The sequence below is a fragment of the Bufo bufo genome, chromosome 1 (genome assembly GCF_905171765.1).
Source record: "Bufo bufo chromosome 1, aBufBuf1.1, whole genome shotgun sequence".
In the NCBI taxonomy this organism is placed as follows: domain Eukaryota; kingdom Metazoa; phylum Chordata; class Amphibia; order Anura; family Bufonidae; genus Bufo; species Bufo bufo.
In genome coordinates this window covers 774,555,031-774,582,485 of record NC_053389.1, presented here as the reverse complement: position 1 = coordinate 774,582,485, position 27,455 = coordinate 774,555,031, and the positions used below count along the sequence as shown (strand labels likewise).

The window sequence follows — 27,455 nt, the reverse complement described above, 5'->3', positions numbered from 1 at the left end:
TAACAGACAAATTAATGATTTTTTTTTTACCTGTCTACTAGGTATAGCAGTGGTATATCACAGCCAAAAATTTGTGAATTTCACCCGAAAAAAATGTAACAGACAAATTAGTGAAATGTTTTTACCTGTCTAATAGCTACAGCCGGGGTATATCACACCCAAAAATTTGTGAATTTCACCCGAATATATTCATTTTAATGAATGTGAGCTTGTCCACATTGGCGGTGGACAGGCGGCTGCGCTTGTCTGTGATAACGCCCCCTGCCGTGCTAAACACACGTTCAAACAATACATTGGCTGCAGGGCAGGCCAGCACCTTCAAGGCATAAAGGTCAAGCTCGGGCCATGTGCCCAATTTGGAGACCCAGAAGTTGAAGGGGGCAGACTCGTCATTCGGTTCATATAGGTGTGTGCACACATACTGCTCAACCATGTGGCTGAAATGCTGTCTCCTGCTAAGACGTTCCATATCAGCTGGTGGTGCTGGTTGTTGTGGTGTGCTGACAAAGATTTTCCACATTTCGGCCATGCTAACCCTGCCTTCTGAGGTGCTGGCAGTGCCCCAGCTGTGTTGGCGACCTCTTCCTCCTCTGCCTTTGCCTTGTGCTTCCACTGTGCCCCCGCTGTCAGGTTGGAATGCCACCAGCAGCGCGCCTACCAGCATGCGCTTGTACTCACGCATCTTACAATCACGCTTCAGTGACGGAATTAAGGATGGTACGTTGTCCTTGTAACGGGGATCCAGCAGCGTGGCCATCCAGTAATCAGCACAAGTTAGAATGTGGGCAACTCGGTGGTCATTGCGGAGACACTGCAGCAAGTAATCACTCAGGTGTGCCAGGCTGCTAAGAGGCAACGAAAAGCTGTCCTCCGTGGGAGGTGTATTGTCTGTGTCCTCTGTATCTCCCCAGCCACGCACCAGTGATGACCCTGCTGTGAACACGGTTCCTCCTCCTCCTCATCCTCCACCTCGTCATCCCCTAGAGCTGTGCCTTGGCTGGACATTTGTGTACCTGGCATTTGTGGGTGCAGGAACCCACCCTCACAGCCACTTGTGAATGACTGGCCGGAAACCCTATAAAATAATCCCTCTTCCTCCTCCTCCTCCTCCTCTTGTGCCACATCCTCTTCCATCATCGCCAGCAGCGTTTTTTCAAGGAGGCATAGAAGTGGGATAGTAACGCTGAGAATGGCGTTATCGGCACTGGCCATGTTGGTGGAGTACTCGAAACAGCACAACAAGGAACACAGGTCTCGCATGGAGGCCCAGTTATTGGTGGTGAAGTGGTGCTCTTCCGCAGAGCGACTCACCCATGCGTGCTGCAGCTGAAACTCCACTATCGCCTGCTGCTGTTCGCACAGTCTGGCCAGCATGTGCAAGGTTGAGTTCCACCTTGTGGTCACATCGCATATGAGGCAGTGAGCGGGAAGGCCGGAGTTACGCTGCAGCATTGACAGGAGAGCAGCAGCAGGGTGAGAGAACGCTAAAAGCGCGCACAGACGGCCCGCACTTTTTGCAGCAGCTCTGACATATTGGGGTAATTTTTAAGGAACCTCTGCACCACCAAATTCAGCACATGAACCAGGCAACGGATGTGGGTCAAACCGGCTAGTCCCAGAACTGCTACGAGATTTCGCCCATTATCGCACACCACCAGGCCGGGCTTGATGCTCACTAGCACCAACCACTCATCGGTCTGTTGTTCAAGGCCCGTCCACAGCTCCTGCGTGGTGTTGGGTTTGTCCCCCAAACAGATAAGTTTTAAAACTGCCTGCTGTCGTTTACCCCTGGCTGTGCTGAAGGTGTTACTGTAAGCTGTGTACCGGGGTGGGCTCCCCAGGATACAGAGAAGTCACAGACAAGGAAAGCGACACTGACACCAGCTTTATATGCAAGAACAGAAACTTTACTTTGGCAAAAGTAATAACACAAGTATAACCGCAACAATACTAACATGCACAGAAACCACCAAAAACATGCACCCACAGTCACTGTCCCTGCCCACTGGACAGGCCTAGCCTATGGCGGACACAGCAGAGTCTGCAAAGTCAATACTGTGCCGCAGAACAGGACAAACCTAGCCGATGGCAGACACAGCAGAGCCTGCAAAGTCAATTCTGCGCCGCAGAACAGTTCTGTACAGCCTGGCAATCACACAACCCTATCTATCTAAGTTCAGGCCTAGGCTTAGTCTCTGTTGCTTCAGGCGCCACTAGTATAAAGAAATGAGTAAACGGGTGTACTGACCTGTGTCCGTTCTGGGCCCAAGGATGCCGCTTACCCGGGATGGCCACCAAGCTCTAAGTAACCATGCGGCCTTGCTTGATGATAAGGCTTCCTGTCCAAACACTGGAGCTGGTCTTCCTGGGACAACCTCTCTTTCAAAGAGCTGGATCCAGTAAGAGGACAACAGCTACTCTCCTTCCTTTGAGTGTCCATTCACTGCCGGACATCCGCAAGCCAGGATGGAATCGGATTCAGTCCCTCACAGCACAATCCTTCCACCATGTCAGATCAGCTCAGACTTCCTGGTTTTACATAAACAGCTTGCATGAGTCATCATCTGATTTGCATATGCAGATCCCAGAGTGTGCTGACTGTAGCTGCAAAACAGTGGCCTCTAGTGCCCAGAATGCCAAATGACAGTTCCAATACAATTTAGGCATAAACATTATACAGGCAGAGCTTTTCCACAATCTCACATGCCACCCCACTAGAAGTTATCTCCCTCGGCGACTCTCCCCATACAAACTCATCCTGGGCATAGCGCTGTGAAGGCACACCAGCATTGGGCCTCGCTGACCTTCTCAGATTGAGGGTTTCAGAAATACTGGGGACATCAGGCATATTTGACAATTGAGGAGTTGTTGACTGTTCAGCATTGCACCTGGGTGGAAAACCTGTCACAGCTGGAACCTCTGTGGACACCTGGGCAGGGACAACCCACCATTCCTCCTCTTCCTCATCTGAGGGACTTTCCTCCATACTCGGAGCGTGAGGAGGCACCCCCTCCACGCACACCGGCTCATCAAAATTGCAACGTCTCAACATATTACGGTGTAAGTTCCGTGAGGGTCCCTCTGTCCCTACTGGCTCTACCTCATAGACCGGAATAGCGGGGTATCCCCTTCTCTTCACCGTGCATGGAACTGCCTCCCACCGTCCATCCAAAGCCGTTTGGCTTTGACCATCACCCGATCACCCGGGACATACCCATCTTTCTGCACTGGTCTTGGGGTAGGGTGTACCACCTGTCTCAGGCGCTCCCCCACAACCTTGTGGACCGCTCTCAGCCAGCGGCAGTGCTCCAGCACCCATGCGGTGGTACTTCTTGGTGTGGGCTCCATCGGGTTAGGCATGTGGAGATCTTCAATCTCCCGTCCGGCTCATCCAAACATAATTATATGTGGAGAGTATCCGGTGGTACTGTGTACTCTGTTATAGGCCCACATCAACTCAGGTAGGTACACGGGACACTGGGCTTTTTGAATGTCTTCCAGAGTCCGCAGCATCTGAAGCAAGGTGCGATTGAAGCGTTCACACGCCCCGTTTCCTTGTGGGTGATAAGGAGTGGTGCGGGAGCATTCAATCCCATACAGTTGGTACAGTTCATTTATTAGAGTACCCTGAAAGCATCCTCCCTGGTCAGAATGCATCCTCCGTGGACACCCGAACACCTGTATAAAGTGTTTACAGACAGCTTCGGCTGCCGACTCTGCGGTTTGGTCTCTGGTGGGCACAGCCACCGCATACTTGGTAAAGTGATCTGTCATGACTAGACAGAAATGAGTGTCCCGAGGTAGAGTATCCAATCTGTACATAATCGATCATCAGAAGTTCTAGGGGCGCTGAGGTGCACAGGAGACGGCTGTATAGTACTCTTACTCAACCCACAGGATCGTCACTTAAGACATGCCGCGGCCACCATGTCGGCCAGATATGGACAGTATACCAACCGTTGGAGCCACTTAAAAGTTTTGTCGCTCCCAAAATGAGCTCGGCTTCTAATATGAGGCTGCTGGCATACAGTTCATGTTTTTCACGCAGAGGGCTTAACTTCTGGTGCCCCGCCGCAGGACGCCCAGCTACTGCAGCGGTCGGAAGTTTAATGTCGGCTCAGACTCTACCTGTTCTGGCCACTCTCTGGCCATATGGCCGTACTTTCGGCAAGCCCAACAGAGGGGCCCTCTTCTGTCCGGCCCCCTCACCGGGGTTGTTCTGGGTGGAGTGGCACGAGGTGCGGGGACCGTTTCCGGAGGCCGGGATGGTTCTGCCTTCATCTGGGACACTTCCAGCTGAAGCTCTTTCAATTACGCCCGCAGGGCCTGGACCACATCCTTTAAGGACTCAGATTCTTCAGACCCCGGCCGGTCCCTTGTAACATGCGTGCTATTCACCACTCTTGCTGCCGCAGGTATGGGCTCTTCCTCTCTCTCTACGGCGGCTAAGTGTCCTTTGACACTCCTTTGAGTGTCCATTCACTGCCCAACATCCGCAAGCCAGGATGGAATCGGATTCAGTCCCTCACAGCACAATCCTTCCACCATGTCAGATCAGCTCAGACTTCCTGGTTTTTCATAAACAGCTTGCATGAGTCATCATCTGCTTTGCATATGCAGATTCCAGAGTGTGCTGACTGTAGCTGCAAAACAGTGGCCTCTAGTGCCCGGAATGCCAAATAACAGTTCCAATACTATTTAGGCATAAACATTATACAGGCAGAGCTTTTCCACAATCTCACATTACGCTGACCGGATGAGGAACCTATAAAGGATGAGGAAGCGGAGAAGGAGGAGGAAGCAACAGGAGGCAAACTGAAGCGCCCTGCAATCCTCGGTGGTGGCAGGACATGCGGCAAACTGCTATCCGCCTCAGGCCCAGCGCCACTGCATTTTACCCAGTGTGCTGTTATGGAGATAATAACCTCCCTGACCGTGCTTACTGGTCCACGTATCTGAAGTGAGGTGCACCTTGCCACAGATGGCATTGCGCAGTGCACACCTGATTTTTTCCCCCCACTTGGTTGTGCAGGGAAGGGATGGCTCGCCTGGAAAAGTAGTGACTGCTGGGCACGTCGTACTGTGGGACAGCCACCGCCATAAGGCCTTTAAAACTCTCTGTCTCCACCAGACGGAATGACAGCATTTTAAAGGTCGGTAATTAAAAAATGCTGGCATTCAGGGCCAGGGATCGCGGGTGGGTAGGGGGGTACTTCCTCTTCCGCTCCAGTGTTTGGGAGATAGAGAGCTGAACGCTTCCGTGGGACATTGTGGAGATACTTGATGACCCAGATGGTGGTGTTGCTGGCAGATCCTCTGTTTGCGGGGTGGCAGGTGGCACTTTCACTCCAAAGGTGGATGAAGAGGCCGAGACTGCAGCAGAAGAGGAAGCAGGAGGAGCCTGCTTTTTTGAGGTGTCTACTCCACTGCAGCTCGTGCTTTGCACTTAGTTTCCTGGTCATGCAGGTTGTGCTCAGGTTGAGAACGTTTATGCCTCGCTTCAGGCTATGATTGCACAGCGTGCAAACCACTCGTGTCTTGTCATCAGCACTTTGTCTGAAGAACTGCCACGCCAGGGAACTCCTTGGAGCTGGCTTTGGTGTGCTCGGTCCCTTGCTGTGGTGGGCAGTAGCAGGCGTACTGTCTAGGGGACAGCCGCTCCGCTTTTGCATCCTGCTCCCTCTTCTGCTGTGCTGGTGGCTCTGTGCGACCACCGCCTCTTCCTCCGAACTACACAGGTCTCTCGCATGACCTTGATTCCAAGTGGGGTCGAGGACCTCATCGTCCTCCACATCATCTTCCACCCAGTCTTCACCCCTGCCCTCCTTGTCGGTCTGCACACTTTCGAAAACCCCAGCAGTTGGCACCTGTGTTTTGTCATCATCGAGACATGTTGCGATGGTCCTCCCATGTACTCATCTTGAAACATAAGTGGTTGGGCATCGGTGCACTCAATCTCTTCCAATTCTGGGGCAGGGATAGGTGGATGGCCCTGTTAAACCCTGTTAACAGAGTCATCAAAAAGCCGAAGAGACTGCTGCATGACTTGGGGTTTAGACTGCTTAGCTGATTTGCAAGGGGGTAAGGTGAAAGACTGATGGACATCGGCTGCAGGTGCCAACTCTGATCTTTCAGCAGGAGACTGGGTTGGAGACAATGTAAAGAAACTGGAGGCACTGTCAGCAACCCAATCTACTATTGCCTGTACTTGTTCTGGCCTCACCATTCGTAGAGCCGCATTAGGCCCGACCAAGAGGAAGGTGTTTCACTTGTGCGTGTAGCTGGCACAGATCGACCACGTCCTCTCCCTGCAACAGGAGCTCCACCAGCAGCACCACAACCTGGGCCATGTCCCTTATTTGACGCTCTCCTCATATTTCTCACATTTAGGATCTTGCCCTAAATGCGTGTTTTATTAATAGCAGAATAGAACGACAGTATGTAAGGGGTGTATCTCACACGTACAGATCCAGACTAGGCCTTAATTAAAGATATTTGCACAAAATTTGTGTTTTTCTAATAGCAGAATAGAACCACAGTATCTAAATTGTGTATCTCACACGTACAGATGCAGACTAGGCCGCAATTAAATATTTTTGCCCAAATTGGTTGTTTTATTAATAGTAGAATAGAACTACAGTATGTAAAGGGTGTATCTCACAATGACATATGCAGCAAAGGCTGCAAAATTAAGTTTTTTGTCCAAAATGGGTGTTTTTTTTATAACAGAATATGACAGCAGTATATAACGCTTGAATTTCACACGTGCAGATGCAGCAAGGTCTGTAAAATTGTGTATTTTGCACAAAAAGGGTGTTTTTTAAAACCAAGAAAATTGTAGCTGTATTTCTAGCTTAAATTGCACACTGACTAATGCGGCAGAGGCCCAAAATGAAGGTTATTGCCAAAAATGGGTGTTTTTTCAAAGCCAGAAAATTATTGAAGTATTTCAAGCTTGTTTTAACAATCACAGATGCAGCAAGGGCTGCTAAATTAATTTTTTGCCAAAAATTGGTTTTTTTTTACTAACAGAATATGACAGTGTTATATAACGCTTGAATTTCACACGTGCAGATGCAGCAAGGGCTGTGAAATTGTGTATTTTGCAAAAAAAGGGTGTTTTTTAAAACCCAAAAAATTATAGCTGTATTTCTAGCTTAAATTGCACACTGACTAATCCTGCAAAGGCACCAGATGTAGGATATTGCCAAAAAAGGGTGTTTAAAAAAATAAAAAAAAGATTATTATTGCAGTATTTCAAGCTTGGATTTGAATGTCACAAAAGCACAGATGCATTGCTGGTGCACTGAGCTTGCATAAAATAGCTGCCGCCGGCCACCTAACAGACAGAGTTATTTTTCTCTGTCACTGGGCTCAGGGCAGGGTAAAAAGATTGTGCACTGCACCCACACAACTAAATCTATGTAGATCGCTGAGTTCAATTGGAGTTCTGTTTAAAGATTTTGTCCTATTCTCTCTTTGACAGCAGCAGCATCCTCTCCCTACACTAGTAACAGCAGAGTGACGTGCAGCGCTACGTGACTCCACATTATATAGAGTCTGGGTCACATGCTGCACTGGCCAATCACAGCCATGCCATTAGAAGTGTTGATCACGAATATTCGAATTGCGAATTTTAATCGCGAATATCGGCACTTCGAGAATTCACGAATATTTAGAATATCGCAAAATATATTCGTAATCGCGAATATTCAATTTTTTTAAAAATTTTATGCGAATTTTCGCAATCAAGAAAATAATGCCTGGAGATCAGTGGTAGTTTAAACTACCACAAGAGGACACAGTTTTAAATTAGAGGGGCAAAGGTTTAAAAGTAATATAAGGAAGTATTACTTTACTGAGAGAGTAGTGGATGCATGGAATAGCCTTCCTGCAGAAGTGGTAGCTGCAAATACAGTGAAGGGGTTTAAGCATGCATGGGATAGGCATAAGGCCATCCTTCATATAAGATAGGGCCGGGGGCTATCCATAGTATTCAGATATATTGGGCAGACTAGATGGGCCAAATGGTTCTTATCTGCCGACACATTCTATGTTTCTATGTTTCTATGAATTCGCGAATTCTCGAATATATGGCGAATATTCGCCCAAATATTCGTGAAATATCGCGAATTCGAATATTGCCCCTACCGCTCATCACTAGCCATTAGTAGGCATGGCTGTGACGGCTTCTAATGTCACACAGTTAAACGCTTTTTGATTGGCTGCTCTGCAGCCTTTCAAAAAGCGCTAAGAAATCGCAGAACACCGACCCCGAACTTTTACTGAAATTTTCGGGTTCGGGTCCGGGGTCCAAAAATCCTAAAGTTCGGTACGTACCCGAACGTTACAGTTCGGGTTCGCTCAACCCTACTTTTGTGGCGTGTATAAATGGAAAATAAAAATATATTTGCAGTTAAGCGGTGCAGTTATATGTTCTAAAGTCTTTTGTGGCATCTCTGTGACAGTCTCTTCACTGGTTGCCCATTCACCACAGAATACAGTTCAAACTTCTCACCCTCACCCACAAAGCTCTCCACAGTGCTGCACCTCCATACATCTCCTCCCTCATCTCCATCCACCACCCTACTTGTGCTCTCCGTTCTGTTAGCAACCTAAGATTAATAACCTCCATAATTCGTACCTCTCACTCCCGTCTTCAAGACTTTTATCGAGCTGCACCTACTCTCTGGAATACTCTGCCCCGGAATACTAGGTCAATTCACAACTTTTCTACCTTCAAACGTGCCTTAAAAACACATCTTTTCAGGCAGGCTTATCATGCTACCTAAACTGACTATTCCTCGACCAAACCTCTCTCCCACCAACTCCTCTTGCCTGAACTCGATCTTCTAGTAGTCCCAAACCCGAAGCAGATCGGCCAGCACCACTCCTGTCAGTTCAATAATGGCTAAAATGCAACTTATCACAATCAACTACCTTATGTGTCACACCCAATTCCTCATAGATTGTAATCTCTTGCCAGCAGGGCCCTGACTCCTAGTGTTTCAGTCGCATATTAGCCAGTTAGTTTTGTTTCGTACATGAACCCTATTAATTTGTAAAGCGCTGAGGAATATGGTGGCGCTATATAAATAAATTGTATTATTATTATTATCTCTTAGTGGAAAAAGAAAAATATATTTGCCGTTCAGTGGTGCAGTTATATGTTCTAAAGAATTTTGTGGAGTGTTTAAGTAGAAAAAGAAAAATATATTTGCCGTTCAGCGGTGCAGTTATATATTGTAAATTATTTTGTGGAGTCTATTAGTGGCAAAAGAAAAATATATTTGCTGTTCAGCTGTGCAGTTATATGTTGTAAATCCTTTTGTGGCGTGTATAAGTGGAAAAAGAAAAATATATTTGCCGTTCAGCGGTGCAGTTATATGCTATAAAGCCTTTTTTGGCGTGTATTAGTGGCAAAAGAAAAATATATTTGCCGTTCAGCGGTGCAGTTTCATGTTCTAAAGCCTTTTGTGGCATGTATAAGTGGAAAAAGAAAACTATATTTGCCGTTCAGCGGTGCAGTTATATGTTATAAAGCCCTTTTGCCATGTATTAGTGGCAAAAGAAAAATATATTTGCCGTTCACCTGTGCAGTTATATGTTATAAAGCCCTTTTGCCATGTTTTAGTGGCAAAAGAAAAATATATTTGACATTCAGCTGTGTAGTTATATATTGTAAAGCCTTTTGTGGTGTGTATAAGTGGAAAAAAATGAGGGCCTATTTGCAGTTCAGCGGTGCAGTTAAATGTTCTAAAGCGCTTTTTGTTGTGTAAGAGTGGCAAAATAAAAATATATTTGCCGTTCAGCGGTGCAGTTATATGTTCTAAGGCACCTTTTGTCGTGTATTAGTGGCAAAAGTAAAATATATTTGCCGCTCAGCGGTGCATTTATATGTTCTAAAGCCTTCTGTGGCGTGTATAAGTGGAAAAAATAAGGGCCTATTTGCTGTTCAGCGGTGCAGTTATATGTTCTAAAGCCCTTTTTGTCGTGTAATAGTGATAAAAAATATATATATTTACCATTCCGTGGTGCAGTTTTATGTTCTAAAGTCCGTTTTTTCGTGTATTAGTGGCAAAATAAAAATATATTTGCAGTTCATCGGTGCAGTTATATATTCTAAAGGTGGATGCTCAACAGACAGGATCCGTTTTTTGGGGGGTTATTGTTCTGACAGATCAGAGGAAGGGAAAAATAATCAGTGACGTCAACACAAACCTACTGCTGACACCCTCTCCACTCTGTCGGGGGGCGATCTACTTGTATAAGCGTTTAATAGAACAGGTTCTGTAGACATCTATGTGGAATCAGCTGACGACGGTGTAAACGGTGTGTGCTTCTTCTTGGCGCTGTAAGGCTGACCTGTAAGGCTGAGTTCATACTTGAGTTTTTTGGTCAGTGACTACACAAATAAGTGAAGTGTGCAGTGATTCTAAGAGCGACACCTGTCATATGAATGTCATACTGACTCACAGTATTATTTCACTACCAGAGCAGACATGCGTGTTACTGCAAGGCACAGTGTTCTACAACACTATAAAGGCTCTCTGCAGCCAGGAAATAGACGTTTTTTTATGCGATTCACCGCAAATAAATTTGGATCAAACCACATTTTTTCGAAAAATTCGGCGGTCTGGCCGAATTAAATTTTTGAAAAATTTGCTTTTTTCTGTAGTGACGATCAACAAATGAGCAAACCATCTTCTGTGTGGTGATCCAATCATTTATGCAGCTTCAAAAACATTGCTTGTTGGCATCACATCAGCCTATGTAAACAGGGAAGTGCTGCCGGCGAACAATGAAACTGTATGGGGATTAACGATCATAGGATCATTCATCCCCATAAGGGATCGTTCACAAGAACGTGTGATGCCTGTTACCGTATTGCGGACCGCATTTGTGGATCTGTAATACACGGGCACCGTTCTGTGGCCATTCCGCATCACAGATGCGGACCCATTCATTTCAATGGGTCCGCAAATCCAGAGATGCGGAACAGTGCGGAACGGAAGAACGGAACGCAACACTACAAAAGCACTATGGAGTGCTTTCAGGGGTTCCGTTCCGTGCTTCCGCACCGCAAAAAGATAGAACTTGCTCTATCTTTTTGCAGAATGGAAGGATCGCGGGCCCATTCAAGTGAATGGGTCTGCGATCCCCATGCGCCTGTCCCACGGACGGTGCCCATGCATTGCGGACCGCAATTTGCGGTCCACAGCACAGGCTTCACACGTTCGTGTGAATAAGCTCTAATGCAGAAATGAAAGCGAATGCATGTGAATACAGCTAGCAAGTGGGAAATTATCATGGGCATGAGTATTATAAGCCATTACATATATAAAGTAGACAATGTTAAAAAAAATTCTTACCCAATACATATCCCACGCATATAGCAGCATCTGAAATGGCATATATCCCACCGTACAAAGATGTATGACGTAGATCTACCAGTTGTCCCATGATAGAGAAGATTGATATATCAACCATTCCAAGAGCAATGCCCATGACAGCCACAGGACCAATCAGACCATACATATTGAAAGCCAGTGGAACCTAGATTGGAAAGGAGCATTAGAAATATACATTTTGATTTTATGGAAAAAAAATTCCCTGAACCATGTATATTTGAGGCATCAATAGGTGGAGGTCTAGTATCCATAGTTGCCACCAAGTTGACATTAGACCAGTCAAAAGCAGGTGCACCCATGAGGCAGAGAACTTTCTACCATGCACTGAGCTATCTATACTGACCAATAAGAGACAAATTCCCATGAGTATCATTCCGACAAGTGCACACAGCCACCTGAAAGAAAGAAGGCATTGATTTAGTCTCTGGTGACTTCATAACAGTGAATATCTAGAGGTAGAATAGGAATATACCAACCTCCCCATCTTGAATGACAGAGCACCAAACAGGTTGGTACATAGGAGGTACGTAATACTGGCAGGTAGGAAAATAAAACCTGTTAAAAGTAAACACGAGCGGGTTATAGCGGGGGGTTATACTCAACATGTACAGGTGAAACTCGAAAAATTTGAATATTGTGCAAAGTTCATTTATTTCAGTAATGCAACTTAAAAGATGAAACTAATATATGAGATAGACTCATTACATGCAAAGCGAGATATTTCAAGCCTTTATTTGTTATAATTTGGATGATTATGGCTTATAGCTTATGAAACCCCAAAGTCACAATCTCAGGTCCCCTTTGCTCAGGGGCTATGGATTAATTAGCTGACTAGAGTGTGACACTTTGAGCCTAGAATATTGAACCTTTTCACAAAATTCTAATTTTAAGCTGCATTAATGCAATTCATTTTAATTTGCATTACTGAAATAAATGGACTTTTGCACGATATTCAAATTTTTCGAGTTTCACCTGTAATTATTAAAAACAGCATTATTAAAAAACGGCAACCAGTGTTGATATGATAGAATAAAGAAGGAGAATATTAAAAGGGGCTGCGTCAAAACATTAGGACATATGGATTTCTTAGAGAGGGTCCCCCATCCAGGTCACTGTGAAGAGGAGGGGGAGTAGATAACTTGTGACCATCAACTATTGTGATTAGTGGACAGTGTGTTCTGTATACACTGCCATATGTATCCGGCCTGCCGAGAAGTGATCTCTAAACAACAGGTCATATTAGACTATTATGAAGCTCAGAGGCCTGAGTGAACATGCAAAATTTCAGGATTTTTTTGTAAATATAGTGACATTGAAAATGTCAAAAATACACCAAAAATTCGTAAAAATATGTTTCAAGAGCAGACCAAAAAAGGCAATAATGAGCAGGTTTTTTTTTTGCCCCCTCCATTTCAGCATCTATAACTTTTGTTTTCACTGACATGGGGTTTTAAATGTGAGAAATTAGTTTTTGGTATTGTTTGGGGTTGATGTAAATTACTGTGTAATTTATATTTCGTTTTTTAGACCCAAATATAGAAAACATCCGCACATTTGTATATCACACCGTGCAGGATGTTTTTATCTTAGTTTTTTCTGTGATTTTTTTGTCTATGTAGTATTTGCTTGAGGGAGTGGCACCTTCAAGTGTAAATGTGCACCTATTTTATCTTGGGAGTAGCATTCCTCTGCACTTTTGCCCTTCCTATCCAATAGAGCGCCTTGATTAGGTGGTACATATAGGTGTGCTGGCTCCTCCTCCCATTGGTTGCTTGATGCACATGGAGGTGACTAGGAGCAGCACACCATATGTGCGGCGTCTGCGCTCCTGAACATAGAAGCCCAATGGCTTAGGTAGGTTTAGCGTAGGACCCAATTAACACCTCTGCACATTTAGAAGGACTAGGCTAGAACCCGACTTGCTAGCTGGGAATTGCTATAATGTGCAGCCGGGGTTAGGGACACTGATGTCAGTGTGAATGGATACAGAGTGTGTGTATACCCGGTGATCTTGTGGGATATATATGCACGGATAAGTTTGTGCCAGCTGGTATGTATATCCTATAATGCTCTTTAGTCAGCTTTGAAGCCTTTAGTCAGCCTTGAAGCATGTATGTGATGAATGGATGAGCCAAAATATACTGGCTACAGCTGTGTGAATGGAGCTAAAATATACTAGCTCTGAGTGACTGTAGATAGCCAATACTGGCTGCGGATATATGGTTGTGACTCAGGTATTGTCCACCGGCCATACATATATATTGATCTGAACTCTGTACCATATTCAGTGGTTTTAAGTCCATTGAGACTTCTACCTGACAGAGGCAGTGGGATCAAGTGTATATATCCCACAAGATCACCGGGTATACACACACTCTGTATCCATTCACACTGACATCAGTGTCCCTAACCCCGGCTGCACATTATAGCAATTCCCAGCTAGCAAGTCGGGTTCTAGCCTAGTCCTTCTAAATGTGCAGAGGTGTTATTTGTTCCCCCTCTCTGTATGTATTTTGAAGACTAGTTGCCTGATGGTCACAGACTGTGACATATGGGTCTTTCCCTACCCTTTTTAAACAGACTTTAATAAAGGTTTTGTTTTTTATTTTTAAACGTTCATCAGGCTGTGATTTTTCTAAGTATTATAGGAACGTCTACCAATTTAATTGTTTCTAAGTGTGTATTTAGCGTAGGACCCGCCTGACCTGAGACCACCTTGGCGCTTGGTAGGCGGGCTCAGATGTGTTTTGATCAAAATATATTGGCTAAGTGTCTCAGATATTATCATATCAGAGTGAGGACTTTGTCCATATATAATGCTTGCATCTACTTTACTGAGTGCATTATTATCTTATTTCTCTGATTTTCTTCAATAATATGGCCAGGGACATCCGCACATTTGTATATCATACCGTGCAGGATGTTTTTATCTTAGTTTTTTTCTGTGATTTTTTTTGTCTATGAAGTTTAAAACTGGCCTTAAATAAAGAATATTCCTTTTTTTTCGTGTTTTTTTGGAGAATAGTGCTGGATAGATAATTATTCAATAGTTATTTTATGTAACGTTTTCATATGTAATAAGTTTATCCATAATTTGGGGGGGGGGTTACATTTTCACATTTGACCAGGATATAAGCTTTCTGAGAGAGAGAGAGAGAGAGAGAGAGAGGGGGGGAGGGGGAGCAGGTAACTCAGGCCTTTCCTCAGCACCAAACCCTTCTTCTGCCAGGGAGGAGACTGGAGAAGCCAGCCCTATGCCTCGCCTGTATTGTTTTGCTCCTGAATTCCTCCAGTAAAGAAGCGAACTGGTTTACTGCAGATCCTGACTCTCTGGACTTATATTGGGGTGAACCACATCTTACCATCCCTTCCAGAGAGCAGCAACACGTGGTGACACCTCAACGGTGTCCGGGGAAGTCATTGTAGCATTGGGGCAACCCCAAACCCAGCCACTGCACTACCTTTACTCTTTTAGTCACATGCCACAATTATCCTATCCTTTCCATATCCACACTGTAATCCTGCTGCTCCCAATTAAAAGGGAGAATTTTTCTAGGTTTGTTCAGAACCAGACACTTTTTCTTCTGACAATTATCATTTGTGCGGGTGTAAATATTGGCATGCATTCTGCCCCTGTTAATCCTTTCTACCATAGGCCTGTTTACACCTTCCTGCCCAGGCCTATTTTTGCAGATCTGACCTGTGTCACTTTATGCGGTAATAACTTTGGAATTATTTTACTTATCTAAACGATTCTGTTATTGTTTTCTCGTGACACATTGTACTTTATATAAATGATAACGTTGAGTCAATTTGGGAAAAACATAAAAATTTACAGAAAATTCTGAAAAATTCACTATTTTTGAAATGTGATATTTTCTACATTTAAGACAGTAATACCTAATAAAATTATCAATCATCATTTCCCATATGTCTACTTTATGTTGTCATCTTTTTATAAATGAAATTAAATTTTTTTAGGATGTCAGATGGCTTTGAAATATACAGTACATGCAAATTTTAGATTTTCCAGAAGTTTTTCAAAACCAATTTTTTTAAAGAACTAATTAAGTTATTAAGTCACTTTAAGGGGTTTACATGATATCAATTGACAATAAATGATCCCATTTTAGAAACTACACTACTCAAGTTATTTAAAACTGATTTAACAAACTTTGTTAACCCTTTGGGTGTTTCACAAGAATGAAATGAAAAGGAGATGAAAAATCTAAATTTAGCTTTTTTAGGCAGATTTTCCATTTTCATATATATTTTCCTGTAGCACAACAAGGGTTGACATCCAAACAAAAGTAAATATCTATTACCCTGATTCTGAAGTTTATAGAAACACCTTATATGTGCCCATGAACTGCTTTATGGGCACACGGCAGGGCACAGGGTGCAAGGAGCAACATATGGATTTTGGAGCGCAGATTTCACTGGAATAATTTTCAGGCGCCATGTCACTATTGAAGACATCCTGATGCACCCCTACAGTAATAAATCTCAAAAAGTGACCCCATTCCGGAAACTTTATGGGCGTACCACAGGGGTCAAAAATAAAGTAGCACCAAATGACTTCTGGAAGGCAGATTTCACCCAAATAATTGACAGGCGTCATCTTGCAACTGAGTGGAAACCCCCAAAAAGTGACCCCATTTTGGAAACTACACCCCTCAAGCAATCTTTCAGGGTATATAGTAAGCACTTAGACCCCAAAGGTGTTTTATAGAATTAGGAAACATTTGACTGTGAAAATGAAAAATTTAATTTTTTTCTAGCAAAAGTGACTTTAGGCACAAATTTTTCACTTTTACAAGGGGGAACTGGAGAATATGCACCCCCTAATTTGTTGCCCATTTTTTCCTGATTATGGCAATACCCCATATGTGCTTGTATACACATAACAGTGGTCAGAAGGAAAGGAGCACCAACTGGCTTCTGGAAGGCAGATTTCTCCTGAATAATTGACAGGCACCCTGATGTAACCTTAGAGTGGAAACCCCCAAAAAGTGACCCCATTATGTAAACTACACCGTTCAAGGAATCTTTCAAGATGTGTAGTGAGCACTTTATCTTCAAAGGTGATTCATGGAATTGGCTATGAAAATGAAAAATTACAAGTTTTTCCAGAAAAATTTAATTTAGGCCCCAATTTTTCAGTTTCACAAGGGATAACTGGAGAAAATGCACCCCCTAATTTATTGCCCATTTTCTCCTGATTACAGCAATACCCTATATGTGCTTGTATACTGCTATATGGGCGTACCACAGGGGTTAGAAGGAAAGGAGCACCAAATGGCTTCTGGAAGGCAGATTTCACTGGAATAATTGACAGGTGCGATCTTGCAATTGAACACACCCTAATGTACCCCTAGAGTAGAAACCCCCAAAAAGTGACCCCATTCTGGAAACTACACCCCTCAAGGAATATTTCAAGGTGTGTAGTGGGCACTTTGACCGATCCGGCTTTTTTTTTTTACAGAATTAGGAAACACTTGGCTGTGAAAATGAAAAATTACATTTTTTTCCCAGGAAAAGTTGCTTTACACCCAAATTTTTCACTTTCACAAGGGGTAACAGGACAAAATGCACCCCACATTTTGTAACCCATTTTCCCCTGAATATGGTAACACCCAACATGTGCTCAAAAGGGAATGCATGAACGCATGGCAGGGTTCAGAAGGGAAGGCGTGCCATATGGCTTTTGGAGGACAGATTTTGCAGGATTGGCTTTTGGGAGCTATGTCGCATATGAAGACACCCTGAGGTACCCCTACAGTAGAAACTCCCAAAAAATGACCCCATTCTGGAAACTACACCACTTAAAGGAATATTGCAAGGTGTGTAGTGAGCACTTTGACCCATCAGGTGTTTTACAGAATTAAGAAACACTTGGCTGTGAAAATAAAAAATTACAATTTTTTCCAGAAAAAGTTGCTTTACACCCACATTTTTCACTTTCACAAGGGGTAACAGGACAAAATGCACCTCACATTTTGTAACCCATTTTCCCCTGAATATGGAAACACCCCATATGTACTTGTAGCCTGTTGTATGTGTGCACAATAGGGCTCTAGGCAAAATATGAGTTTTGCAGGCCTGAATTGGCAGACAGGGATTTTAGGTACCATGTTGCATTCAACAAATTTCTGAGGTCCCCGGAAATTAAAATCCCCAAGAAGTGACCGCATTTTGGGATGAGCCCCTGTACGAACATTTTAAGGGGTGGAAAGGGTACTTTTCCGCAAATAGGTGTCTTACAGAAAGGTAGAAACACTTGTCAAAGGATTTAAAATTTTTCGCTTTCTCAAGGAGTAAGAGGAAAAAAAGCACCCCAGTATGTGTTACCGATTTTCTCCCCATTCTGTAAACAACCCATATGTGCTTGTAGCCTGCTGTATGGGCGCAGAGCAGGGCTCTAGAGGCAAACTGCAAAATATGGATTTTGCAGGCATGAATAAACAGACATGGATTTTAGGTGCCATGTTGCATGTTTAAAAATTCTGGAGGTCCCCAGTAATTAAAATCCCCAAGAAGTGACCCCATTTTGGAAAGTGTATGAACATTTTAAGGGGTGGAAAGAGCACTTTTGACCTAACAGTTGTCTCACAGAAAAGAATATGTAGTGGATGTTGGAAAGTGGGTATGCAAGCGAGGTGGACTAAATCAGAAATATGGAAATATTACAGGGAGCATCAAGGATGATATTAATAATCCATGGATGAACGGAAAGTTTGGAAACAATCCTTTATGCAGAGGCCAGGTTTATCAGGGCAGGTGTCGCACTGATAAATGGTGTCCTTTCGTATTCCCATTTTGTAACAAACCCGCCATCTTTTTTGGGTCTTTCCCCTCTTCGCTGTTTGTGGGACTTCACCAGAGAAATGTTGTCCTGGTACAACACGGGCATCATGACCTCCTGAAGTACTCAGGCCCTCCCCGACTTTGGAAAATTAGGTCCTTGATGACCACCGCTTGGAACTAAAGGAAGTTCCTGTGTGGACGTTCCCACGACAGGTGGCAGGAGATCGGTGAGACTGGCAACACGTGGTTTGATCTGACAGGTTTTCCTGGTGGATCAATAGACGTCTGTGTTGTTTCTGGTAATAGCCACACCCCTTGCCTCAGGTGTGGCTTTTAGGGTCATTTAACCTTCTCTATTTATTGTTGCTTCTCCCACAATGTTATGCTGTTTATAGCTTCAGTTTCTGTTGTGGAAAGCTGGTTTGTGGATCTTGGCAGAGTTCCTGGTCCTTCCATTGCTCTTTTGAATTTAAGTCTTTACTTTCCCTTTTTATATTTTGTTTGGGTTCTGTGTGTTGCATTTCCCTATTGTTTGTATTAGGCCTGAAGGAGACTCCTGTTCATCCTTCCTTTTGGAGGAACAGGTAGTCACATCCCTGCCATTAGTACCAGGGTCCTGTAGGGCTAGATAGGACTCTAGGTATTCCTGTATATGAACACACCTACCTCTGGGGTCTGTTCATACTGGTAGTCAGTCAGGATTTTAGTGAGGTTTTTACTAGGAGGTGTCCATCTTCCTTCCCTAGTTCTCAGGCCTGATTCCCTGTTCCCCCTTCCCTCTTATGCTCGGTGTGGTGTTTCCCTCCCACACCGAAGCGTAACAAAAATGTACGCATTGTACAGTGCCATCTGTACAATGTATACAGACAGATTTTTGTACCACACCTTAGTTTTAAGAACGGCACTGCAGGGCATCACAACTTGATCAGACAGATCTACCCCTCCTAGGTGCCTGTTTTAATCAAGGATGCAGTCTGGCTTGTTGACAGTGGTAGTGGTACCTCGCACTCGGGCAGGAGAACTGGTGTTAGTGTGAATGGTGGTCAGTATAAGGACATCCCTCTTGTCCTTGTACTTAACCGCCAGGATGTTCTCATGGCGTAGAACCTTACTGTCACCTTTTTGGAGTAGTTGCCCTACCAGGGATCTAGGGAGGCCTCTCTGACTTTTGCATACTGTGCCGCAAGCCACAGTACCTCTGGCTTTTAGGGGCATGAATAGGGGGATGCTGGTGTAATAGTTATCCATATAGAGGTGGTAACCCTTATCTAGCAGTGGGTGCAGTAAATCCCACACCATCTTCCCAGTAACTCCTAGGACGGGAAGGGGGGGGGCAATCATGGGGTTGTATCCAGGAATCTTTCCCTTCATAAACCCGGAACCTGGTAGGAGTTGCTGGGCAGGTACTGGTGGTATTTAACCCTTCCTTTAAAATGTACAGATGTAGCAGTGCTAGCGATCACAGTAGAATCGCATGAGCACAGAGCGATTTCCTGTTTCATTAGAAGCGCGTAAAAAGTGTAGTTAGAAAATTCAGGGTGCAATTTGGTTTTGTAAACAGCAGATGGCGCACGGAACTGCAGTTTCATACAGTAGTATTTGTCCCTGCTTACAGTATGTGAAGGCAAAAGCGCTACTATACAGTATGTGATGAGGACAGCATTTGTGACAGATGCTGTGCCGAGACTGACATGGTAAAATCAGTGGATGTGTGATACCCCAGAGTGGCATTACCACCTCATTTGTACCCCCACTATCTCCCTGCTAAAGTAATATTAAAGTGTTATGTGCCAGGTTCACCAGCAGGTGGCAGCAAATCTGAGAAGAGATAGTTTCTCTGGAGAGGAACCTTCCAGTTCCCTTCCAGCCCTCTCTAGAGAGGGAGAAGTTTAGTTAGTCAGTGAGAAGGAGACTCTAGTCCACCCTCCATAGGGAGAGGTTGTGTGTCGGCTAGCAGAGCACTGCCTGTTCTGCTAGGCCCAGAGGCCCAGCCTCTGAAGTCTACATGGTTACTTGTCCCCCCCCCCCCCCCCCCTGGGCTTGCATTGCCTTCACCCAAGCTGAAGCTAGAGCTTGAGGTACTCCAAAGCCAGGACAAGAAGTTCCTAGGATTAAAGTAATAGACAGACTATTATTCTACTTATTCATCATCCAAGCTCAACTACTCTTTTTGCACTGCTTCGGACTAAACCATGTCTACCCTGGGTACCAACATTACCATCTACAAAGGGGACTTTATGTCCTCGTTGCTTAACTGCAACTGGCGTCACATTTACTTGCTCTATAAGAGGGACATATTTCTAGAAACCTCCAAAGGGGCGAGGGATACCCCAGATGCTGGCAATAGGCCGCTGCAGATGTGTGTGCAACTCCTTACAGGCAGAACATATGAGCTGGTGCTCAATATTTCTGATGGCAACCTGGCTGTCCGCGCTTCCGGCACTGGCTGGATCTCAATGCTTGGACTGGTCACCACACGTTCAGCCCCAGAGACAGAACAGGAGGCGACCACGAACTTCGAGAGCCCTGTATTCGATGCGCTAATTGTTCAGTGAGTCAACAATAGAGGAGCGCCCGTAAGAAGTAATGCACACGCTTCTGAACCGCTCCGGTGTCTGCGCCAAGACCTTCACTCTCTGACTGACCAGTCACTGATTTTACCATGTCAGCACAGCATCTGTCACAATGCTGCATGTTCAATGTATCAGTTACACACCGGGGCAGTATATATATATGCATGTGTACTAGGACATGTTTACATACACATACTGTATACACACAAAGCTTGCCATGCTAATTCAGTCTTTGGTTTCTTTTTCTTTTGGATTTCAGGTACACCTGAATTGCAATGCTTTAGGGTCATTAAAGTCTAAACTTAAGAACTGGTGACCACTGAAATAGAAATCCATATAGTGACTATGTAAATGGTCTCCTTCCAATGTACCAGGAGGTCTCCGTCTAATGTGCCAGGAGGACTCCAGTAGTTTGCAGTGATTTATCTGCTGCCTTTTGCAAGCAGTAAAAATTAATTTTACTTTGACATATACAGTCAGGTCCATAAATATTAGGACATCGACACAATTCTAACATTTTTGGCTCTATACACCAGCACAATGGATTTCAAATTAAACGAACAAGATGTGCTTTAACTGCAGACTGTCAGCTTTAATTTGAGGGTATTTACATCCAAATCAGGTGAACGTTGTAGGAATTACATTGTTAAGGGACCAAAAGTAATGGATTCTCAGCTGTTCAATGGCCAGGTGTGTGTTATTCCCTCATTATCCCAATTACAATGAGCAGATAAAAGGTCCAGAGTTCATTTCAAGTGTGCTATTTGCATTTGGAATCTGTTGCTGTCAACTCTCAAGATGAGATCCAAAGAGCTGTCACTCTCAGTGAAGCAAGCCATCATTAGGCAGAAAAAAATAAAATCAGAGATAGCAAAAACATTAGGCGTGGCCAAAACATCTGTTTCGAACATTCTTAAAAAGAAGGAATGCACAGGTGAGCTGAGCAACACCAAAGGACCCAGAAGACCACTGAAAACAACTGTGTTGGATGACCAAAGAATTATTTTCCTGGAGAAGAAAACACCCTTCACAACAGTTGGCCAAATGAAGAACACTCTCCAGGAGGTAGGTGTATGTGTGTCAAAGTCAACAATCAAGAGAAGACTTTACCAGAGTGAATACAGAGGGTTCACCACAAGATGTAAACCATTGGTGAGCCTCAAAATCAGGATGGCCAGATTAGAGTTTGCCAAACAACATCTAAAAAAGCCTTCACAGTTCTGGAACAACATCTTATGGACAGATGAGACCAAGATCTACTTGTACCAGAGTGATGGGAAGAGAAGAGTATGTAGAAGGAAAGGATCTGCTCATGATCCTAAGAACCTCATCAGTGAATCATGGTGGTGATAGTGTCATGGCGTGGGCATGTACGGCTGCCAATGGAACTGGTTCTCTTGTATTTATTGATAATGTGACTGCTGACAAAAGCAACAGATGAATTCTGAAGTGTTTCGGGCAATATTATCTGCTCATATTCAGCCAAATGCTTCAGAACTCATTGGAAGGCACTTCACAGTGCAAATGGACAATGACCCAAAGCATACTGCAAAAGCAACCAAAGAGTTTTTTTTAAGGGAAAGAAGTGGAATGTTATGCAATGGCCAAGTCAATCACCTGACCTAAATCTGATTGAGCATGCATTTCACTTGCTGAAGACAAAACTGAAGGGAAAATGCCCCAAGAACAAGCAGGAAATGAAGACAGTTGCAGTAGAGGCCTGGCAGAGCATCACCAGGGATGAAACCCAGCGTCTGGTGATGTCTATGCGTTCCAGACTTCAGGCTGTAATTGACTGCAAAGGATTTGCAACCAAGTATTAAAAAGTGAAAGTTTGATTTATGATTATTATTCTGTCCCATTACTTTTGGTCCCTTAACAAGTGGGAGGCACATTTTCAAACTGTTGTAATTCCTACACCGTTCACCTGATTTGGATGTAAATACCTTCAAATTAAAGCTAACAGTCTGCAGTTAAAGCACATCTTGTTTGTTTCATTTCAAATCCATTGTGGTGGTGTATAGAGCCAAAAATGTTAGAATTGTGTCGATGTCCCAATATTTATGGACCTGACTGTAGTTGCCCAGCCACTCTTCTTTCCCCATCCTACAGTCTGCATAACAGTGTTATCAAACATTTCAAGTCCCAACTAGCCCTCCTGTTGTGCATTTTCATACGTATACAATATTATCTAATGACATTATAATCAAAATGAATGCTGATCTCATTGCCTTTAAGAATACGATCAGTCTGAACCAAAGTTCTATTATGTGGCTGAAAAAGCCAAGATGAGTTCATGGCAAGTTCAGTTTATATATAAAAAAAAAAAAATTGTAAACATAAACGGACATTGTATTTAAAAGTTATTGCTAAAGATATGGGACCATCTGTAAGGAGTATGCCAACTTCCTAAGACATATCTGTCTGGAGGGAACAAGGTTACTTGATAAGGACTCATATCCTTGAGGCACACCTGCTGTATGAGATTCAATTTATATATTCATAATTATATTATATATATCTCTGTATGGTATATTTAGTTTGCAACATATGTTAATCAATAATTCATATAATGTGTTATCTATGTGTAACAATGTATCGATTTATATATATGTTATACCATGTATTTACCATTTAGAAGGTATTGTAGAAGGTACAGAAACAAGTGAGTTTATGTTAATTGGATTTCTGGGATATAAAAATGCTATTTCAAAACAATAGTTATTCATGGATGTAGATAAGTGAAATGTACAAGTTCCGATGCCAAGCATCAAAGCCGCTATATAAAATTTTCATCAAGTCAACCTACATTTCAAAAGATAGGAGAAGACAGTCAACTCCAACAAGTCCAGGATATAGGTAATTAAAAGTGTCAGGAAAAGACCTTCCTCAATGATTTATTAAGAAAGGTCAACAAAGTCCTGAGAACGTATTATTAGATATTTAATTTTAATGCTTAAAAGTTGTGATGTTCATCGACAATACCGCAGTGCCATCTGGAGGCAGATGGACAATATTATATTATTTCATTATTTGTTCTATACCATATTAGGAGTTGATATGACATCATGATGTTATTAGCATGCGAATACACCCACCTTACCTGATTGGGAATCCCTAATCTAAAGGGGATGATTCTTAGATAAGGGGGGGAATAATTACTCGTGTGCGGAGAAGCAAGAAAAAAAAAAAAGAGAGAGAGATCCAAAGATCCAAAAAAGCCATAAAGATCCATATATCCATTGATCCATCCATTCATTCAATCAAAAAGAAAAACTTTACCAGAAGAAACTTGGATTATTCTTTTTGAATTACTAGGAAAGTTCTTCAGAACTGGTCCCATCTGAACTCTGTCTACCTTTGACCCGGTAACGTATATTTTGTTTACTACTCATGATATTAATAAGATATTTCTCTCGGTATATAGCCAAGAGTTCCCATACTGTGGGAATATATAGTGTTAGGTGCCTCCATAATGCTGATTATTCTCTTAGCAAAGATGCATATTGTTAATGGAAGATCTGACATTATATGAAAAGAGGACTAAACCCTTGGAAAATTATTTTCCCTAGTCTGATTGCCGAGTTGAATATTTTATCATATTAATATCATATATTTTTGATTGGTCATAGGAAAACAGAGTCAAGGGATAACAGTTATTTTCCTGTAAATCCGTGTTTTAGTGTTATAGCCTGTTTTGATAACAGAAGATCCTAAGTTTCTCTTGGTATATGAGTCCGTTTGTTAAAAGTATGACACTGGTTGTCATAAATCAATAAATCATACTGTGCTGATCAGATAGGGGTGTCTTAACACCACCGTGTGGTACATTTTGGGTGTTACGTTGTAACTTTATCATTTGTTTTGCAATTGTATTGTTTTTATATTCTTTGTTTTTATAATAAACGATTATATATTTTTGCATATTCAATTGTTCCTTTGTTTCACTGCTTGCACAAATCAAATTAAGATACTTGATAAAAAGAACTTAGAGGCGTTTTTTATGTCCGCCTGAAGGATAATATAATTTTTATATTTTTTTATCCTTTCTTTTATATGAAGATTCTTTTTCATATAGAAGATATATGACACTCCGCTCATGCCACCTTTATTTTACCTCTCAATCCACAGTGACCAGCATCTCTCACTGACGCTGGTTCCACCACTCAATGTGCGCCACTGCCAGTAGTGCTTCACTGTCCCTTCTGCTCTTCCATATTAAAGCACATACTTTCATATCCTTTTCCAATCTAACTATTTAGCAAATTGAATTGGCTCTGATAAGTCAAGTTATTGATTTGCGAAGTCTCGCGAGACTTCGCGCAATAACTTCATAAATTTATTTGTACTGTAAAAAAAACATTCCCCGAACTCGGGTTCAGTTCCAAGGTACCACTTGGAATCGAACCCATGTTCAGGAAATGTTTTTTTACAGTAGAAATTAATTTGTACTTTTCGCGAAGCAATAACTTCGGCTCATCGGAGCCAATACTTTCTAATACTGTATGGAGCTCCTGCTCCGTACAGTATTAGAATGAAGTTTTATGCAAATTGACTTTGGATGTTTCATCCAAAGTCGATTCGCTCATCCCTATTTGGGATAGACCTAGCAGTCCACTGGTTTTCACCCTTTAATCTCTATACAGGAATCTCGCCTTTGGTTCAAGGGAGCCACCAGGCCACTACTTCTTGGAATACTGCTGGTGTGATTGTTAGCTGACACACTGGTGTCAGAGATATCAGTGCCAAGCACTGAGGGATCAATCAAAACTCATAGTCAGAAAACAGGACAAGGTCAGGGCATGCAGAGTATGTGTGAATCTGTGAGGCAAGCAAAACAGCACATCTTCGCTTTGGCTACTTTCACACTTGCGCTGTTGTTTTCCAGTATTGAGATCCGGCAGAGCATCTCAATACCGGATTTTTTTTTTTTTTCGTTTAGTCCTTATGCATTCTGAATGGAAAGAGATTTGTCCAGGATGTCTTCCATTCCGGCAGCATTCCGTTTTGTGACTGGACACAAAACGGCTGCAAGCTGCCGCTTTGTGTCTGGTCATAAAAATGGATAAAAAACGGATCCGGCACTGAAAACAACGTAAATTAATGGTGACGGATCTTTCACCCATTAACTTTCAATGTATTTAGTGACGGATCCGTTTTTTTTCCCGTTTTGATTTCACACAACTGCATCCTAATGGAACAGATGCATCTTGATGTGCATAATCAAAACGGATCCATTAAATTCTGGTATTGAGATCCTCTGTCGAATCTCAATACCGGAATTAACAACGCTAGTGTAAAAGTAGCCTTAGTACTAGCACACTGGAAAAGAGGAAGGTGCCTTAAATAACCAGTAGTGTCTAGCTATTGGCTGGGAAAACAAGGGTGCAATCGAACCTTAAGGGCAGTACAGGAGGGCGTAGTAGGAAAGCGCAGCCTGCAGCCTGAAGCAGGACAAGCAACTTAGGATGCAAGATAAGTGACACAGCACATATGCCTGCCCAGGAGAGCGAGAGAGCAGCAGGCATTGGGATGCTAGCATACCACATGTACAGTAAGTCTCATATTGAGTGAAACAATCAAGAATACTATGCTTTAAGAGTTAAAGAGATAAATTATACAGTCAGGTCCATAAATATTGGGACATCGACACAATTGTAACATTTTTGGCTCTATACACCACCACAATGGATTTGAAATGAAACGAACAAGATGTGCTTTAACTGCAGACTGTCATCTATAATTTGAGGGTATTTACATCCAAATCAGGTGAACGGTGTAGGAATTACAACAGTTTGCATATGTGCCTCCCACTTGTTAAGGAACCAAAAGTAATGGGACAATTGGCTTTTCAGCAGTTCCATGGCCAGGTGTGTGTTATTCCCTCATTAATCCAATTTCAATGAGCAGATAAAAGGTCCAGAGTTCATTTCAAGTGGGCTATTTGCATTTGGAATCTGTTGCTGTCAACTCTCAAGATGAGATCCAAAGAGCTGTCACTATCAGTGAAGCAAGCCATCATTAGGCTGAAAAAAACTAAACAAACCCATCAGAGATATAGCAAAAACATTAGGCGTGGCCAAAATTCTATTCTTAAAAAGAAGGAAGGCACTGATGAGCTCAGCAACACCAAAATACCCGGAAGACCACGGAAAACAACTGTGGTGGATGACCGAAGAATTCTTTCCCTGGTGAATAAAACACCCTTAACAACAGTAAGTCCAGTTACCTTGATTTATTCTTTACAGAGATACCCTTAATAACAGTTGGCCAGATCAAGAACACTCTCCAGGAGGTAGGTGTATGTGCGTCAAAGTCAACAATCAAGAGAAGACTTCACCAGAGTGAATACAGAGGGTTCACCACAAGATGTAAACCATTGGTGAGCCTCAAAAACAGGAAGGCCAGATTAGAGTTTGCCAAACGACATCTAATAAAGCCTTCACAGTTCTGGAACAACATCCTATGGACAGATGAGACCAAGATCAACTTGTACCAGAGTGATGGGAAGAGAAGAGTATGGAGAAGGAAAGGAACTGCTCATGATCCTAAGCATACCACCACATAAGTGAAGCATGGTGGTGGTAGTGTCATGGCGTGGGCATGTATGACTGCCAATGGAACTGGTTCTCTTGTATTTATTGATGATGTGACTGCTGACAAA

The 27,455-nt window shown here is 43.1% G+C and overlaps 1 protein-coding gene across 1 annotated transcript in view; it reads right to left on the bottom strand.

The window, feature by feature from the left end:
- LOC120987787 (chromaffin granule amine transporter-like) overlaps positions 1–27,455 on the bottom strand; it is a 520,630-nt gene that overhangs the window by 18,490 nt on the left and 474,685 nt on the right. The window contains exons 11-13 of the mRNA XM_040415909.1: positions 11,888–11,966; positions 11,755–11,806; positions 11,373–11,556 (exon numbers count right to left, since the gene is read on the bottom strand). Coding sequence (XP_040271843.1) covers positions 11,373–11,556; positions 11,755–11,806; positions 11,888–11,966 — 315 coding nt within the window. The remainder of the gene's footprint in view (positions 1–11,372; positions 11,557–11,754; positions 11,807–11,887; positions 11,967–27,455) is intronic.